Here is a 19,759-nt window from a genome sequence, read left to right as displayed (position 1 = left end):
GGCTGATGAGATAGCTTAGTGAGTAAGGTACTTGCTGCCAAGCCTGATGACCTGCGTTCAGTCTCCAGGACCCACATGTGGAGGAGAGAAACGACTCCTGAAGGCTGTCCTCTAACCTCCACATGTACACCATGACATGCATGACCCCCTAATACATGCAAACATACACACATGCATACATACATATATACATACATACATACACACACATGCATACTTTAAAGCAGTTGTGTTTAATAGTAATAAGAGTAAATAACTGGCCTTCCAAAAGAAACCTGTTATTATTACTCAGGAAAACAGTCTACTTGCTGGGGCATTATATCAGAACTAACCATATGTGTCAGACTGAAGTCAAATCAGGAGGATCAGAAGAAGTAGCTGGTGTGGAGACTTTGGACAAAGTGACCCAAGCCAGTGGTGACAATGCATTTGGAGTCAGGGGAATATGTCAGGGACACATGGCAGACTGCCTTTCCCTGTGGTCTTTACTATTTCAGCTGCCCGGTCCAGGCCATGGTTCCAATTCCCTTCACGGGAAGCACTCTCTACTCAGCTTCAAGCCTCCAAGTTGCCTCCTGACTGTGCATGGTCTCTCGATGCTCTTTCTAACTCTGGTCGTTCATCTGATTTTGGACTGGATGCCCAATGAGAGTGCCAGATGTTTACTTGCCAATGTTTACAAGCCAATGCCTTGGAAAGTCTTGGTGTTCTGCTTTCTTCTGTTTTCACTTCTCCTTCCTTAAGAGCCCCTAGCAGTGAGGGCAAGACTTCCCTGAAGCCAAGCAAGCTGCGAACAAAGGAAGGGAGCTTTGAAAACTGCTTAGGAGGCATGAATGGCAAGCGAGACTCCTCCAGCAAAGGCATGGGTTCTCAGCAGGACTCTCAGGGAGGCTAGGAGTCTGATACTAAGTAGCAAAGACCAGAGAACACTTTTTGGTTTGGCAGAAGAGAAACAAATGGGTTTAGTTTCAGTCTGCTCACAAAGACTGTCTCAAATGACAAAATGTTGACTACTTACTAGTGAACATTCATCTCAAGAAGACCCGATTAGAATCTTCTCGCTGCATTTGGACATATTGTCCAAATGGCTGACAAAATGTCTGTCCTATAAAGAATACAGAAGCTATTCCCCGAGCAGCTTCACTAGAATTTCCCTGAGACACTGCTCTGCCTTACAAAGCATTCACTAGATGCCTTGGTCCAGAGAAGGGAAGACTCAGTATGTTCTTCTTTCATAATTTCTGCTCCCTTCTTTTTATCACCCTCGCCATAGTGTGTCCGAAGGATGTGTATCCATTAACTGCTATGGGAACAAGCCAAGTGATAAAAACCACAGAACGACCACACTGCTTATCGATGGGACAACAGAACAAGAAATTTTGAAATTATACATTTTCTGGGCAAACTCAAGCTCTTCTCTCTTAATGACTCTCATTTCAGTGGGCAGAAGATGGTGTGGAGGCAATTGGATGGGCTCTAGCATTTACTGACCATTTGTATACAAAATGCTGAATTTCAAGTTTTAGGTGAATTATTTAGTGCTCAGGAATCCCCTTACCATGGCAGGCATCGCCTTATTTTATGCATTAGGAAATGGGACGTTAGAAGGACTTACCATTGATCTAGGTCATCTAGCAGGGGGAGTGAGTTCACCTTGTGTTTCAAGACCACTCATCTTTAAAGGAAGGCCCACTGGGGGTCAGATCTTATCTCTCCTGTTGATGCTTTCCTTCCTTGCTTCTGCCCTCTGCTTCAGGGTCACTGGGACCTCCCTCTCCCTTACCATATCAATGAATTGCCTGATGACTTCAGGCAAGTCATTGGGCACACTGCCCTAAGTCTCCCTTTCAAATAGTAACTAAGCCTATCCCTGTTTAGTTTCTAAGAGGGAGCTCTTTCCAGATAAAGTGTCTATAGGTTGCCCTGTAGAATCTAGGACCTCCCAGCAACTTCTGCAGTTGGTTGCCATGTGCAAATTTTCCCAATAGTTTAGCAAAGGACACAAAAAGACAATGACTTTCCTGTGGGAATAGAAGATGTGCAGTCTTGAGAGGCATGGGGCAGAGGTAGCTTTTACATCCCCTGCTGTCATGAGCTGGGTTGTCACGAGCTGTGTTCTGAGACTCTGGCTATTCGTTGTAACTAGAGAATAGTTTATGCAGACTCAAGGACATTCTTCATACCTCAGAGTGTTCCATTGAACAGGCTCCCATGCCTGTGCCAGACTCACTGGAGCCATGTTTTGGCTGGTGCCTGATTTGGATGACTCTGCTTAAAACAGGACAGCCAAATTCACTTTTTGCTGATAACAGTAATCAGATTTTGTAGTCCCCACTTAGATCCCCCTCCCACCATGGAAGAATTTTTTTTCTATAAAAAAGGTTATTTTGTATTGAGTTCTTCTCTTCCCTGTATCCATTGTATATTTTCTATGCATGTTACAAGACAGAAATCCATTTGAACATCCTTATTTTCTTTGCTTAGTTCATGCTCTGACACTAAGGATTGGGTAGCAGGTACCTGTATTTAATGTATATGTCTTACTCAAACGGTCATCCATTTTAGGTAATAGAGGGGGAAATAGATTGTTGGTAAGATATTTGCCATTTTCAGTTTTTACTTTAACACTTCTGTTTCCATGTCTTTGTGTTTGGGAGATAATATTCTCTAAGTAGCTTTGAAACTATTAATAGAGGTGAGAATGTAGAGATACTTCTGTGCCGATTCCCAGGGAAGGTTTTTCCAGATGTAGAATGCCACAGGGAGTGGATCTGCCTTGGAGAGTTGACAGTTGACAGCCTGTAATCTTCACTGCTAAAGTGGGGCTTGGGCCACAGAAGGCAACAACAGCTGGACAGTTGGGAGCCAAGTCCTTGCACGCCCGTGGCACACTGTTCCCTGCAGCTATTGGCAGGAACCTCAGGCCCTGAAGCAGCACATACTGCTCCAGGGCAAGAGGAGGGCCTGGATTAGTACTTGCGCTATCCAGGAAACATCATGATGCACTCAGATGTGGACCCCAGCTGTTAGTTGGGGATACATTTCTTATTGCATCCTTTAATTCTAGTCTTCAATTCTTTTAAAGACCAGTTCCTAAGATGAGGCAGGAATGTATATGTATGTATATGTATATACATATTGAGCATGTCAACTAAAGAAAACTGTCCCCTCCCAGGGACTGAGAATGACACACATTCTGGCTGAGTTCCATTTCTTCCCTGATGGCCCTTAGCCCTACGCTGGGCCATCTTACTAGCTTCCTCATCTCCCTCCTCCTTTTATAGATGGGATAGCACCGCCTTTCTCACCTCCTCCATAGGTTTCTCCTAGGAATCAGAGAAACCAATCTAAGTCCTTTGTCCCCTGTAAGACCAACTTAAGTAGAAGACAGAGGGATCAAGAAAAAGCCCCTGTGGTCCATTGCTTCTTGTTCTCTTCCTATTCTGAATCATGTGAGGTTCCTGATAATACAATTAGCTACCGTTGGCTGACCGTGTGTCCTGCGCCAGATGGAGCTGAGTGTGTTTCAGGCATTGCTTCATGTAATAATCCTCAAGAGCGCATTGCTGGCTGGGCTGTGTGATTGCTGCTTCCGTTCACATAGGTGAAAATCAGATTCTGAAGCTAGTATGCCCTTCCAGAAAGATCCATGTACTTTCCCATAAACTGCCTTCCAAAGGAAGGGGCACACCCTGGAGTAATGTGCACCTGCAGCTGCTCTCTTGGGTAAGAAAGTAAGGGTTCTGGAGTGAGACAGGACAGGGGCAGAGTTGTTGGGCAGGGGCAGCAGGGTCTGTGGCTGCAAGAAAAGTTACCAGTTGTACCCAACAGAGATGCTTTTTGATGTGCATACATGTATATAAACCTCATCTAATATTTTATAAGCAGATAATTGCCTAACTAATTAGTTAATGGGATTTTTGAGTTCCTGGTGCATATATTTGGAACTAATGATCTTGATGGTCTGTGTAAAAGTTAGGTGAAGCATAAAATGAGCGAATTGCCAGGATTTCAAAACTTTTCCTAACAGAACAAAAATGGTCCCACTTGAAGTGGTGGTGGCAGAGGCTTGAGGCAGGGAACAGGAGCTATGGGCATGCAGAATGCCTTCAGAAAATGCTTCGCACACAGTTTCCCAGATCACCTTCTTCCGAGTCTTTGTGTCCAGCGTATCTTTATGCTGGTTATAGTGATGTCTGCCTGACTCCCACAGCAAGTAGACGGGTTGCAGACACAGGACACTGTCAGCATCTAGCAACGTGTTTGTCCCTGATTTTGGTAAACAGTTCAGTGGTGGCTCCCTGAGTTTTCAGGGCAGCTTTTTAACCCAGAGCCCTATGGAGGCTCTAAAGACAAGGAGATACATTGCCATTCAAACATCCCAGAGCCTTTTCCATCTCTCCAAAGCTCCAGGGTTGGGTATGTCTTTGCCATCATCTCCTATGGGCCTCTTTGGGTGAACCCTGCCTGGGAATACACACATACCCAGGTGGATGTGGGACTTCTCAGTCTGTCAGGAAAGCAGGTTCTTTCTCTAAGTCTACGATTAGATCTGAGGTTAAGCAATCACTTTTCTAAAGGAGCGAAGTGATAGCTTTTGCAGAGTCAAGTCTTACAGCTCAGACATCATGCATTACGCAGGATTCTGTTTCTCTGCGTCCTCTGGTTCATCTCCCTTTATCATCCCACTGCCTCCAACAAAGTAGCCGAGCAGAAAAAGAAGTTAAAGCCGAAAAAGCCTGGGAGTAGTCTGCACTTTGCTGCTCAGGGGTTCCTGGAGGGCAGGGAGGGGCCGTTATACAGGGCTTCACAGTTCTCCCTGCAGCCCTTCCCACAGGTGTCTAGGAGGCACTTGGTGCAGATGCTTGGGTGCAGGTGGCTGTTTCATTGTGGGTGCAGAGACAGGAGTGGGAAATCTAGCTTTGTGTTGCTACAAGTGGTGCTGAAATCCCGTAGAACCTGGGGCTTTGCTCTTGCTTGGTGTCAGTGTGGTATTTTTCACACACAGAAGGGGACACTTAATCTGTAACCTGACATCCACTGATTGATGGTCTGGCAGCTCAAGTCCTGCTTCAGTGATTCATGGGACTCCTCAGTCTCAGGAGCCCAGGCTTAGGACTGCTTCCAACTCCGTGGTCCTCCTCCTTCTGGTTATCAACTCACAGAAGCCTTTGCTTGATTGATGGGCCAGCTGGGCTACTCGTTTGCATCTGGATGGTGGGTGATTGACAGCTGAGGGGCTGAGGAATGGCATCCTCTGCCTTGCCAGGAAAAATAAACAACTGTGAACCTCTAAGATCAAAGTAACCAGCAGAATAAAGACAGTTCAGTGGTAAGGATCTGTGGTGAAGTAGGCCAGCAGGATGGAGAGAGGAGAGCCTGCACCCAGGCCCAAGGCAGTGGTGAGCCAGGGGCAGATGGACAGACACTCTGCTGCTGGCTAGAGAAGGATGTTTCCTGTTGGCGACAGGAAAAATACCAGATTCTTCCAGGTCAGTATTTACCACACGGTGGGGCCTCTGGTTCGTTCTATCTATCTATCTATCTATCTATCTATCTATCTATCTATCTATCTATACAACAATTATAGGTTCCCAGATGTAGGTCAGATTGTTTAACACTTACCATATTATAACTTCAACCTGAGAAGTATGAACAGACTAATAGTTCATTTCAGACAATATGGTGATTTTATGTTAACATAAATTAGTCTTATTATAAAAATACATTATAAAATCATAAATGAAAGCTTAGCACAGCTTTCTTTCCTTTTGTGTCTCCCTGGAGTCTGCTTTAGTGGGAGATGGTAGGATCTCATAGCTGCTTCTGTATCTAATGGATTGCAAAACCCCATTGTGTCTGCAGAGAGGGAAGGAGAATGACCAAGCCAAACACTGTCCCAGTATTAGGAAAATGTAGTTGTGATTTCTCACACCTCCTGTGTGACTGCAGGGAGTCCCAGTTCCCCAGGCCATGCTGAGAACCACTTCCCTTCCCAGGGTGCCACCTCCTCCCCTCCACCACATAGTTGCCTGTCTCTGGTTGTAACATGCAGCTTTCTTATATACTGTGACATTTCTGCACTCGCCAAAAGTGGGTATAGCGAGCTGAGCACAGAATTTTATGGCTCTTGACATGTGCATAGTGTGGCTGACTTCCCAATATACCCCAAACACCAAATAGATGTTAAAGGCCCTGTTGGGCAGTTGGGCTAAGTAAGCCCTGTGCATGGACCAGAAAACAAGATAATCCGGGCCGTGAGACAGTCTCCTTTCCACAATTTCAACATGAGGCCTCAACATGTAAGCGATCCACATAGCCAAGACAGCACATGCATTTCCTCTTTCCAATTACATGGTGCTTGATAATGGAGAAATAGCTGCTGTAAGCTCTCTGTGGGTTCCCTGCTTGTGGGGCTCAAGAGAAGCAGAGGGGTGGGTTATCCGGCCAACCAACACAGCTCTTCACCAGCTCATCTGCTAGTTGCTGGGTGCAGAACCATCTCAGTGCACCGGAACCCCACTCCCAACCCCCACACCGACCAAGACAGTGGCTGAGCTGAGACAGCATGATCATGAATGGAGAGCAAATGGGTCGTAAAGGTTATGGACTCTGCTCAGCATCTGGCTTTGCCCGCTGGAGAGAAAGACCGTGGGTACAGCCAGTCAGTCTGCGGCTAACACACAGATCAAAGAAAAGTGGTTCACAAAGCAAAACAGAAAACAAACCATGTTTGGGTGTTCTAGTGCAGAAACGTGGCTTTTAATGTGGCTCAGAAGAAATTCAGCTTCACTGTCTGTCCTTTGGGAAAATGACTCACATGGACGCTCTGGCCCCTCCAGAACTAGAACAACCCCCCCACCCCCCACCCCCGCCTGTTCCAATGACTCTGGGTTCATTTCTAGCCATGAAATTTTACAGAGGGCAGAATTGGACCATTATCAGTGTGGAATAGTGAGGTAGTGGGGGCAGGGGCGTAAAGCAGAGACGATGTGCCAGCAGGCAAGATCCCAGGGTGTATGGTCACAACTTGGAGAAATGCCATGTACGTACTGCACCTTATTTTTGGTGCAAGTGAAAAGAACAATTTAGTACTATGTCTGTAACAGCTCACGGCTGTATTGGGCTGGAAGTAGGGATAGTATTTTTATTTTCCTTTATTTGTTGTTGGGTTTTGAGACAGGATCTGGCTTCAGACTCATGTCTTTCTGCCTCAGCATACCAAGTACTTGGGATTACAAATATGGGCCACCATTCTTGGCTTTATTTGAAAAAAAAAATCAGTGAAAGTTTATTTAAAACAGAACAACCTCACAATCACAGAGAAATCAAAGTTCCGAGTAATGTGTCTTGACTAGCATTGAGCTAACTGGTTGGATCTACTATCTCCCTTCCTGCCCCAGCCTTCTGAAGGAGGCGCTATTATCATGCTTGGTTTCCATAGCAGGAGGGTGGGCGTCACGCTGCATCAGGTGGTTCCTGACCACCACAGACAGCACTGACTAAAAGCAGGCTGTCTAGAGTCCCTGTCCTCATCGCTGTGGTAACTCCCCCAGTGCAGTGCAGAGAGAGGGTTGAGGGGAGATACAATGCTTTGACTGCAGATGACAGAATCAGATGCTTTCCTTTGTAGACAAGATCAAAGATACGATGTTTTATCATCAGGATTTGGGGAGACTAAGTGGCTGCTGCTTTGATGAGTAAATCATTACCATTGATCTGAAAAAGAAAATATTCTGCCAAGAATAGATGCTCACAGTGGGGAGATAAAGTGTGAGCCTTTAGGAGTTTTCTTCTGGCACCTCTGAGAAGGAGGGGACATTTATCCAGAGTTGCTGAAGGGTATTAAAAAAATATGTATATAGGAAGTCATTCATGAGGAGAGACATCAGGTGGAATAGAACCTTCTCAAGTTCGCTGGAGGAGCTTCTGCTGGGCGTGGAGGGTAGGTTCTCCATCTGCATCCAGGAGCATGTAATGAGCAGATAAGTTTGGGAGACAAAGTGGGAGACAGTGAAATGTAGCGAGCCCTGAGTTCAAATCTACTTACATGGTGTGGTGACCAAGAATGACTCCCATAAACTCATCTCTTGGCATGCTTAGTTACCAGGGAGTGGGACTCTTTTGGGAAGGATTAGGAGATGTGGTCATGTTGAAGGCAGTATGTAGCTAGGGGTGGGTTTTGAGGTTTCTATAGCTCACAAGTTCACACATGCCCATTCATTGTCTCTTTCCCTTAGCCTACTGCCTGCAGATCAAGACGTAAAACTCTCAGCTACTGCTCCAGCCCCATGCCTATCTAGACATGATGATCATGGACTAGCCCTATGAAACTGTAAAAAACCCAATTAAATATTTTCTTTTATAAGAGTTGCCTTGTTCATGGTGTCTGTTCATAGCAGTGGAACAGTGACCAAGACACATGGCATGCAGCTGTGCTAGTGTCCCATCTTCCAGGTTGTCACGGGATGGTGCTAAGATTAAATAAGAAATTGATGTAAATGGTCATCCCATCTCTGTAAGCCTCCAAGGAATGCAAGCCATTGCTGTCACCATGCTATCTAGAGTTACAAGGTGGCATAGTTACAACTGAATGTGTACTGAATGCTGTTCCTCTATTGTGTCTTGACCTTTAGCTATTTCTGATCACTGTATGATGATAGCCTTAGGGTCTGTGGGGTGGGGATGGAGTTGGGATGGTGTCAACATTCCTTCCATAAGTGTAGGATGGCACTGAGCCTTCTAGAACGAGACTGAAATCTTCATGTACTTGGGTGCCTACCTGTGTGCAGAGCCCTGCTTCTGGCTCAGCTGAGGAAGGCTGGGGGCTTATCATTCCCTGGGTTTCTTGGGTCCCCAGACTCTTCTGGACTGCATAAGAGTTGTGTTCATTTTTCTAAGCGTCTGCTTGTTGATGTTAATATTTTAAAAAATGCCGCTGCACAGGCCGACTATCTAAGGCCGCCATGTTCAAGGCCAGAAGGCAAGCAAGCACACCACAGTTGGAAGCGGCCAGAGGCCACATGTGCCACAACTAGACCTGTGATACCACGGCTTCGGCCAGCCAGAAACACTGGCCCTAGTACCCACGAGACACCAGCGTGGGAGATTGGCAGAGCCATCTCCCACGCTGTCTCCACAAAGCTTGGGTAAACGCCAGAATACCCGCCATGCCCGCGGTACCCGGTAGAATGAAGACTCTTATGCTTAAAGATTATCCAATGTTTATATATTTGGAAATGCTCAATTAACAAGATACCCACACAATTAGAATTGTTAACCCAATTAACTAACCTAGGTATGAATTGTTACCCAGGACTATTCTTGGTGCATTCGTAGTTCTCCATGGCTGCTACATCTCTCCTCCCTCCTCCTAGCTCCTCCTTTTCCTTTTCCTCGCTCCTCCCACATTAGCTCCTCCCACATTAGCTCCTCCCACATTAGCTCCTTCCACATTAGCTCCTCCCCAGTCACCATGGTTATTGAAGATAATGTAGCAGCAGCAGGAAACCAGCCTGCTACATCCTCTCATCTCTTCACTAGACAGGAAAGGTTACTGAATAAGACCTCGCTAGGCCTGTGGCTGTGTGAGGCAGGGACTGTCCTCCCCACCGGGTCCTGGCCAGGAGCTGAGCACTGAGTGAGGAGCCCCGTGGATTTTGCAGCACAGCCTTCACTTATTAATTGAATGGATGAGCTGATGGTGCTGCTGCTGACGCATCTCTGGGCATCAAATGGTTTTCCCAAGGGAGATGTTGTGCAATAGCACCACATGCCCCTCCTTGTGTTGCCAGAGCACAGGCAGACTGATGTCAAATTCATAGTGGCACAGAGGAGGAGCAAGGTGGGCAAGAAGTGGAATTCTGTAGGACAAGGTCAGGTGCTTCCAGATGTGCCTCGGGGTTTCCAGATGTGCCTCAGGGTATGACCAAACTGCAGGACTCGGGGTGTGGCGCACATTTGTTCCGTGAGTACTCGCCAGAAGCTTCCAGTATTGCCAGCAGAATCCAAGCCAGGGTCCAAATTCAAGAATACTAGCCGATGCAAGAAGTGGGCGGGACTCAGCCACGAGGGTTGCTCAAACTCGCTTGAACCAGGAGCCTGTCAACCCAGGTTGGCTGTTTAGATGACCATACTACCCAGAACTTTCCCAGCAGCCTATGGGAGCGATGCTCAGCCTTCCACACCAGTGTCTCCGGTCAGATGGTCCTGTGGAGGCTCTGAGAGTTTTTCCTATGCCCCTGGGCTGCGCTATGCTGCAGTATGTCGGCCCCTCCCCCATCCCCTCCATCCTGATTCTCCTACCAGCTTTTGAGGGTTGTTGTGCAGGGATTATGTATAATATTGCCACTCACCGTAGATCCTGATCTTTCATTTTCTTAACAGTCCTAGATACTGGATGTTTTTATTTTCATTTTCAGGATGAGAAACTGAGACAAAGCAGGCTTACATGGATTATTGGCATGTAGCTCGTATAGCAGAATGGGGATTGTTGACCCGGCCTCCCTTTCCCCAAAGCTCACACTGCACTGTGCTGTCTGAGAGTCATGGTCAGTGGAAAGGGAAACTTAGGGGTGACTTGCTTAGCACTTCTGAGTTACAGCATCAAGCTGGAGCAGGGACTGGTACCCTCAGCTGCACACTGAAATCTCCTGGGTGGCTTTACTAAGTACTTGAGTCTGGGTCCCACTGTGGTACCTGCTTATCATTGGTCGAAAGTGCAGCCTGGGCATTTGCTAAGGCAGGGTTGGCCAAGTCCTATGTAAAAGACAGATAATGCATATAATAAAGGAGGAAAGGACTTCTGATGAGTGTACTCAGCTCTGCCCTGGTAGAGAAAAGGCAGGTTGTGTTCCAGCAAAACTTTTACAAAACTACGTGTCTAGCAAACCTTGATCTGAGCCAAAGTTTGAAGGATAGGTACAATCAGATGCCATTTGGTGTTTGGACCACATCATCAAGAGATAAGAAGGTACCTTGCTGAAATCTGATGTCCCTGATGTGCTAGAACTCTGGGTACCCCAAGCCCATAGTCCTTTTGCTACTGCAGGGTTGGCCAGTCCCTGTTGGTTATCTTCTAGGATGGCTTTTTTTTTTTTTTTAATTTTTTATTTTTTTTCTTTCTTTCCTTTTTTATCTGGTTGAGGACAATGGCTCTCTTTTGGGTTGGAAATCCTGCCTGAGCTGCCACCTGGTTAGCAGGTGTCCTTCTGTCCTGCTGTCCTGCCAGCACCATAAGGAGTTAAAACTGCCCCTCACCCACCCTTGGCTGCCAGCCAAGTCCTCTGTAATTAGAAGGATTAGCTGGACCACGAGGCTGCCTGCCACCTGTTTGATAAGGAGGATGGCCCCTTCAGGAGCAGCCCTCCCCCCATACCTCCCTACCCCCACCCCTATACCCACCCCACCCTTAATTCTGACTGTCCTTCCCGCTTGGACCTTTCTGGAGTCAGTCTCCCTGGGAGGCCTTGCCCTGCTCAAGTCTGCTTCCTTGTTTTTTCAGCTGAACTTCCCTGCCTGCCTCAGGCTTGTGTCTTGAGTGATAACAACAGTTTCACCCAGGGGATTCTGCATATCCATTTTCCTTTGTGGAATATTAATGTAGTACTCCTGAAACTGTGGGTTGCGATTATTTACAAAGCCAAAAGGGCACCCAGAAAATGACCATGCTGAATTGTTCGCAGTGACTGAAATTAGGCTTCAGCCCTCTAAAATATAGAAAGTAAGACATATTTTCTGTAATTATCGTCTCTTATATGTCAGCTTTCTGTAATGGTGGGAGAGAGGAACACCACAAAAAATACCAGGGTGAAATGCATGCATGACAATCTTGTTTTTTAAAGATACATTTTATTTTTTTTAATGATTTTAATTTTATTTTATGTGCATTGGTGTTTTGCCTGCATGCATGTCTGGGTGAAGGTGTCAGGTCCCCTGGAACTGGAATTACAGACAGCTGTGAGCTGCCATGTGGGTGCTGGGAATTGCACCTAGTCCTCTGGAAGAGCAGCCAGTGCTCTTAACTACTGAGCTATCTCGCCAGCCCAGCATGACAGTCTTTGTAGGTTATTCTTGAGATATTGGAATAAATGTGGTCAACAGATGTTTGCTGAGACCCTCATTTGCCCTGGGCATCAATGCTGCAGGCTTAGTTCTGACTCGCTGGAGAAGGACAATTTATGGACAAGCATCTACAAAATGGAGCCAGCAGTGCGGGATCAGAGGCGGGAATGCGGTTTTAAGCATGAGATGGACTGGGGTGAAAAACCGAGATTTCAGGGAGTAATTTTCATAGAGCAAGACAGGTGAACCTGATTGATTGGTGCTCCCCAGCCTGGATATAGGAGGAAAAGTGCTTCTTGTCGAAGGAACAGCCTGCTGGAGTGTGTGGCTTCAGTGTAGAAGGGTGGAGTCTAGAGAGACACTGCAGAGTAGTGAGGTGTTCCGTTTCTGAACCACTGAGCCCTGAGGGGGCGTGGCGGGGGCGTGGCTCCTATGGAGGGAAGGCAGCCAGGCTCCTCTCTGCAGCTGAAAGATGATCTGTTGATCTGTTGGCGATAGGGATCCCGGATTGGGCTTTAGAAGTGGAGTAGGCAAGCAGAGCACCCTATTGGGAGTGTTAGAGATGAGGAGACCCCAGCTAAGGAAGCGGAAGCTAAGATGGAGGGAAACAGGATGGAATAATTGTACCCAGGAGACATAATTTGTGGGGTAAGGAAGGTAAAAAGGGGTTCTTTACGATCAACAATACACAGGATGGTTAGTGGGAAAATAAATTGCCTTTTCGGAGTAGCTGAGTTTAGGAGTCTGAGGACTGCGCAGATGGAGTTCAGCATTAGGCTGTGGGTAACACGGAGCGGGGAAACCCAAAGATGTGGCTGGAGGGACATGCAGGGGACTGTTCAGTTATGGAAGAGAATGGGTTAACACAGAGGGTTGGGAGGTTGTGCTTGAGGACTGGTGCATCAGAGGCATGAGCAGGCAGTGCTGCCTCAGCAGTGAGGTAGGCTGGGTGGTGGGAAGGCCCAGGACTCTGTCAGTCTCCTCCATAAACAACACAGAGATGGTGATGATGCTGATGAGGCAGTGGCATGACACAGCAGGCCAGGATGGGAATGATGACCTCACTGGGTTCTCCACTAGCGGGCGAAGATGTAACCGATAATGCATGTAAGCCTGTTTGTCTATACAAGCAGTCTTTCGTGGACTGTGCTCCTCGGTGCTTATGTGCCTGTTTTGAAAACTCTTTCACCCAGGAATTTAGTATCAGCTTTAGAAACAAAAACCGAGGAAATGGACCCACAGTGTCTATTATTTATCATCATCGTCATCATCATCACTACTATTTCAAACAGCCTGCTACAGAGACACCTCAAATCAATTCAGAAAATGTCTACTGTGTACTATCATATGCAGCGGAAAGTGCTGAAATACATGACATTTATGGGAAGGTCTGCCACCATGTTGGCCGTTTTCATTGACATTGGCAAGCCGAAATTGTCTTGCCTTTGCCACTGCTGGCTGGCCGTTGTCTGAAAACCAGATTGCAGCCCAGAGGGGAATCGCTTTGCATGATAGAAGGATGCTTTAAAACCGTGTTTAATAATAGATCGTAGTAAAATGAGTAACGTTTTTTTGACTATGGGGGGGGGGGGGGAATTTCCCTATTAAAGGGACACTAAACTGTGTAGAATAGGAAAACATTATTTTCTGATTTCTCTGCTTGGTAAAGAATTTTTTACCTTATGGGAAAAATAGGTCAAAATTTGATAATGTCAGGAATCTGAAACAATCTCACTCATGGCCTTAACAAATATTTTTGAGAACCCAGGAATAGTGGGTACTAACAGAAAAAGCCCTTGTTGCAAGTGAGAATCAGGACCAGATGCCTGAGGGTTGAAGGAACAGTAGGGGCTCAGAGCTTGCTGATGGTGGGTAATAATGCTAGCTCTCTCAGAGTAAAATAAATAAATAAATAAATAAATAAGCGCATAAATAAAGTTGAGAATTCTAAGAGGAGCTACAGAGAAAGACAGGAAAAATGCCTCACACACCAGGGAAGGATGACTGTGGGTAGTAGACACCAGAAGTGCCAGAGATTAAAAACTGTGGAAGTGGCCACAGACAGGATTGCTGGCTGGTGGAAAGGAAGCAGAAGCCACTTCTCCCTGGAGGCCTCGCCCATTTTCCCTGCTCATGTCAAGAGCAAACACCATGACTTCAGCCATTTCTTCTGGTGCCATGAGTGCCTGCTAACAAGGCCTGGCAGCCTATAAGGGCCTGCTACAGTTGCAAGTGCTTTGTGTACAATTTCATATAAATCTATAGCCACCCTTTGGGGAGTCATCATCCTTAATGTATAGACAAAGTGACAGAGTTTCAAAATGGCTTGCCCAAGGGCAAAAGCCTTGAGTGAGAGAGGGAGATATAAGTGGAAATCTATGATACTCTTACTATTTCAAGCCCCTGTGGACATATCTTAGAGAATCCCCTCTCAGTGTGGAAAGGACTGGAAGTCGGATTGGTATTCACTCTTCTGGCTATGTTACATGTTGCAGCGAAGAAGTAGATTTTTTTTTCCCTTTAACAATTATAAGTATACATTGATTTTCCAGTCAAAGGGAAACTGTCTTGTTGGGGCCTTACAAAATCAGGCGTGTGTCCTTAAAAGAGGGTGTAGGTCTCCCCTAAAACAGAAATGTTAAGTGGAAGAATTTTATGCTTTTCTTCTTTTGAACAATAACAAACAAACAAGAACAAACAAAAAACCATGTTGTGATCATCTCTGAGAGAGGGACTTGAGAGTGGCCTTCTGGAGCTAAGAGTGGATCCTGGCCAATAGCTAGCAAGTAAGTGAGACCTTGGTCACCAGTCATGGGAAATGAACTCTGCCTACAGTCAGGTGACCTTTGGAAGAGGCCTCTTAGCGCCACCTCGAATCACAATGCAGTTACAACTTGATTTCAGCCCTCAAGACAGGGTAGGTACCCAGCTCCACCCTACCGGTACTCTTGGTCTGCAAAACTGGAAAGTGTGTGCTGATCTAAGTCATCATATTTGCATTAATTTATATGTGGCAACAAAAGATGAACATGCACAGAGCGGAGCCCCTGGGATTCTGGCTTCAAGATAACCCACCTTACCTCAGAAGCCATCTCAACATCACTAAATCCTGGAACGTCAGAGTCAAAGGGAAACCATCCAGTCCAATGGCTGCATACGACCTTTCCTTTATGGAAGAAGTTCTCTGTGGGGACACAGTGGGGGACTGCTCTACTTGCAATAGGAAGCAGAGAGGTACAAGGTGGGCCAGGAGGGGCTGTCTTTCCACCTCCTGGCCAGAAAGCACAATAGCTCCCCTTGACAGGCACTCTGCAGCATCTTCCCCAGGATGAGCACCCAAGTGTGCTCTACAGTGTCCTCCTAGTTGAAGGAGGACATTTACTCCCATTTTCTAGCTGCAGTTACTTCTTGTCCCTTCTCCTCAAGGCACCCCAGAGGAACACAATTTTCAGACTACTGATCGGATCCAACCCATCTGGTCTCTGCTGGTCTCTCTACAGCATGCTGGGCTCTGTTTGAATAGCCCCTTGCATTCGTTTCTTCCATCCACAGGCTGTTTCTTTGGATGTTCTTTCCTTTCATTAAAATCTGCTCACCCATAATGCCTGCTGTTGAGCTAGGTCCAGCCATCGGTGATTCATAGAACAAGCAGAGCTTCTTTTGCAGGATAATTTCTCATGTCAGTATATATGGCCTCTTGCTCCACAGAAGCCCATCTATCTTCCAAACTAAGTATCTCCAGGCCCTCGTGGGACTTTCTAGTCCTTTCTTCCCAGCCACACTTTGGTTTTCCTGTGTGTCTCTTAGAGCAAGGTCAGGAACTGAGGGTGAGCCTCTGGTGTGGTCTGCTTCACATGAGGTACAAACCCAGCATGAGCCACTGTCTAAATATTGCATTCCTTTAATGATGCCTGAGACCACATTCAGTTTTTGGCAACCACAGTGCACTGCTGACTCACACCACTGGCAGAGACAAGCAGAACTCCTTTCTCACCTATATGTCTGCACAGTCATGTGCTCTGTGTGTCTTTTAACCTGAACGAAGGCTCAACACCCATCCCTGTGTGTCTCATCAGGAAGCAGGATCCAACTGTCCTATGAGACTGTCACCCAACAAGATGGCTTCCCAGCGTCTCAGCTCTCCATTTTTTAAGTAGGGCGCAGCTAGCCACATTGGACGCAGTCACCTCTCAGTCTCATTGAGAGGACTCTGAGTTTGAGGCCTCTTGCACTGTAATGATGACCAAGTGTCAGTGTTTGATTCTTTGGCTACATGTCTTCTAATGGCAATTATCCAGCTTATAAAGGCACCATCAAGCTGTTACAGTATGTCCTAGTGTCCAGGTAAAAGTTGGTGAGTCTGTTTCCTGTGCAGACAGGACAGGAAGTACATTAGCCACCCTGTATAAGCCTATCGCAGCATCTTCCCCAGGAGAACACTCTGATGTGCTTTATGGCTCCTCTCCTTAGGGAACCATAAATACTTGCCCCTGTTTTTTCTTTTTGACATTCAGACTCACTCCCACAGGAAAACATAAAGACCATGGGACCCCATCATGTATATTGATAAGAGTATTGTATATTGTAAGAATACTGTATATTGATAAGACTAATGTGTATTGATAAGAATGGGATACCTAAAAGGCGAGGCAGAGCTTGTTTTTATTCTAGAGGAAAGTTTGTCCTAGATGGCTCCCGAGGTAGAGTCAGATTCTAGTATAACAATCAAGACAAGATGCAGGAGGGAATACGGAGGCCCCAAGATGCGGTGTGCATATGTAGGGATCGGGGAGGGAGATGGAGGAAACGTGTCACCTCTGGCAGCACCACGTGCTTATTCTCTGTCCAGTTTTCTGACAGCAGGGCCCATGATTAGCAGAGGAACCAAGAAGTTTAACCTGCCATGGAAAGTGGAGCACTCATTAGTGACCACAGCTGGGACAACTTCTGATCATAGGGGACCTGGAGCCAGCCGAGTTCTCAAATCCATTCCAAAGTGGAGATTCTGCAATTCCACAATGTGTGGAGAGATAGCAGTGCATACAGTAGTGTGCTTAAGAACAGTCCATGGTAGTAGCTAAATCTGACTGTCCCGATTACCTCATTTTTTTTTTTAACCCTGCCTCCTTATTCACATTCAGTACATAGAAGTGAAAACTGCCACTGGGCTTTTAAGACACTTACATTACTGTATTAGCTACTTCCCCACGACTGTGATAAAACGCCATGACCAAGGCAACTTACAGAAGAAAAAGTTCATTTCAGCTTCCGGTACCAGCGAGGTAGAGTCCATAATGGCAGAGACAGGAAGACCGGAAACAGTGGATGTGGCTGTGGGAAGAGGAAGTAGAGTCCCTACACCACAAACCACCAGTGTGATACAAGTCCTTCTGCAAGTCTGCACTTCCTAAACCTCTCCAAGTTCAACCACAGGGTTACATTTCCAACCATTACAATTACCTGACAATTAGGCTTCTATCTGGTAGAAGGATATCTTTCAAAGAGTTCCTTTAAGTCCTGCACAACCTAACCTGATGCTCACATCACTGAGTACCGGGTCTCAGTCTCTGATAGGTGCCTCCTTCCGTTAGGACAGGCTGTCTTCTTCTTCTGGACTTTGAGATCATTTGCTCCTGCTGGAGCACTCCTCCTGGAGCACTCCTGCTGGAGCACCCTCTATGTTCTGCTCTGAGATGTGTGGCTAGGACTGAGAATAAAAGAGAAACTTTTGAGGTCAGGGAGGAAGTTGTAGAGAAGTGAGCTTGGTTTCATCTTGGGAGCCAGACCGATTGGGTTGGGATTCTTCTGCCATGTTTTGAAGGATTTTTCTTGGACAAGTTGTCTCAGTGCTCCAGGTTTCTCACCTGGTAGATGGCACTCATTATACACCTGTTCATGGAACAGTAGGGTGGATTATGGGAAATGCAGACAACAGGATGTAACATTGGGTGGATGCCACACAACAGTCAGTCTTCCTTAGGATCAAGTGTCAAGCCATTGCTAAGATGAGGCCCCATCTACCTCTTGATTTTTTTTTTTTCAGTCCAAAGAGCAATAAATTGTCTTTAGCATTGGGTAGTATAGGTTGTGAATTTCCGATTGTCCTAGTGTGTTTCTGTTGTGGTGATACAAGTCAACTTGGGGATGAAAGGGTTTATTTCATTTTACAGTGTGTATGTAATCTGTTGTCCAGGGAAGTCAGGGCAGGACCAAGGTAGGAATCTGGAGGCACAGACTCTGAAGCACAGGCCATGAGGGAGTGCTACCAGTGGTCTGGTTTATAGGACTTGTTCAGTAACATGCAGCTCCCTGTTTCCCTGGTCTCTACACCAGGCAGAGTGACATCTGAGTTTCCATCTTAATTGGGATTGAGGTGTATAAAAGCTTTCTTGAACACATTACCTATCTTCTATGGTTGAACTGGTTGGGGTGGGGGGGAAACCAGAAAAATTTAACTTTTGGCTTGTTGCACCTGCATTTTGTGGTGATCTTAAAACTTACCTTTTGTTGCCAGGCATGGTGGCAAATTCCTTTAATACCAGCACTAGGGAGGCAGAGGCAGGCAGATCTCTGAGATTTTGAAATCAGCCTGGTCTACAGAGCAATTTCCAGGACAGCCAGGACTACACAGGGAAACCTGTCTCAAAAACAAACAAAAACATCATATCATTTGTAGCTCCAGGCTCTTTTCCTGGAGGTTTTATCTTTGTCCTTTTTGTTTCCCCACATTTTCTTTTGTCTTAAAAACCCAGATGGTTCTCTCTGAGCCTTGACTTGAAATGAAGTCAGATTTACTTATCTGACTTGATAGTACCCAGAGAGGAAAGATAGGGAACCCTGAGCAGGTGATGCACAGTAAACTGCAGAAAATGGAAACAAGGGAATGAGTGGAAAGGCCCAGGGAGGAGGAAGCCACAGTGGTGTGATTCTTCCTGCTTTTCTTAGCCAGGCCTGGTATAGATCAGCCAGCCATTCAGTGAATTTGCTGAGGAAGGGAGGAGGGAAGGGAGGAAGGAAGGGAGGGAAGCAGGGAGGGAGGATGCAAGAGATGAGTACGTAAGTGTTTGCATTTAGTTGTGTGTAGACATGCTATCATGGAATTCCTCTCTGGGTACTGTCAAGTGAGATAAGTAAATCTGACTTCGCTACTGGTCAAGGCTCACAAGCCCAGGTTTGCTGTGAATTGTGGGAAGGTGTAGAGAGAACCATCTGGGTTTTTAAAACAAAAGGAAATGTGGGGATAGAAGAAAGAAATCACATAAGCAAATAGAAAAGCCATGTACTAGTAGTACAGAATGCAGGTCCAAGGCCAGGGCAAAGGCAGTGCATTGTGGGTAATGTGACCCAGAGAGAGCCTTCATCTTTTGCAAACCCTGGTGTGTGCATGTGCTTGCTCGCTCTCTCTCTCTCTCTCTCTCTCTCTCTCTCTCTCTCTTTATTTATTTTTGTTTCTTTTTGTTCCACAGTAAGTACTCATTTTATGCCTTGCTATTTGGCTTTTAGGTTGGACTTAATTAAAAAAGCTGTGGCATCTTTGAGTCCAATTTCCTCTTTTCACATAGCATCTGTCCCTGACAGCTTGTGTGAGGCTCGGCCACTTGTTGAGGCCTAGGCTAGAGGAGAAAATGACAGGGGAGAGGCAAGGTGGACATAAGCCTCTTGTTGGAAGTGATGCTCTCCAATTCTGCATGGACCG

At 46.2% G+C, this 19,759-nt stretch overlaps 1 protein-coding gene across 2 annotated transcripts in view; it reads left to right on the top strand.

Moving 5' to 3' along the window:
* Positions 1–19,759, top strand: part of Chn2 (chimerin 2) — a 267,201-nt gene that overhangs the window by 60,742 nt on the left and 186,700 nt on the right. The window contains exon 1 of one of the 2 annotated variants that reach the window (XM_076913323.1): positions 9,910–9,967. The exons of the other annotated variant lie outside the window; for it this stretch is intronic. Within the exon in view, the coding sequence (XP_076769438.1) occupies positions 9,925–9,967 (43 nt within the window). The 5' untranslated portion in view covers positions 9,910–9,924. Of the gene's footprint in view, positions 1–9,909; positions 9,968–19,759 lie in introns of those variants that run through there. 2 annotated transcript variants of the gene reach the window in all.

This window comes from Arvicanthis niloticus, chromosome 15, assembly GCF_011762505.2.
Source record: "Arvicanthis niloticus isolate mArvNil1 chromosome 15, mArvNil1.pat.X, whole genome shotgun sequence".
Taxonomy (NCBI): Eukaryota; Metazoa; Chordata; class Mammalia; order Rodentia; family Muridae; genus Arvicanthis; species Arvicanthis niloticus.
The sequence above is the reverse complement of the archived record's forward strand: the minus strand, read 5'-3'. Positions and strand labels throughout refer to the sequence as shown.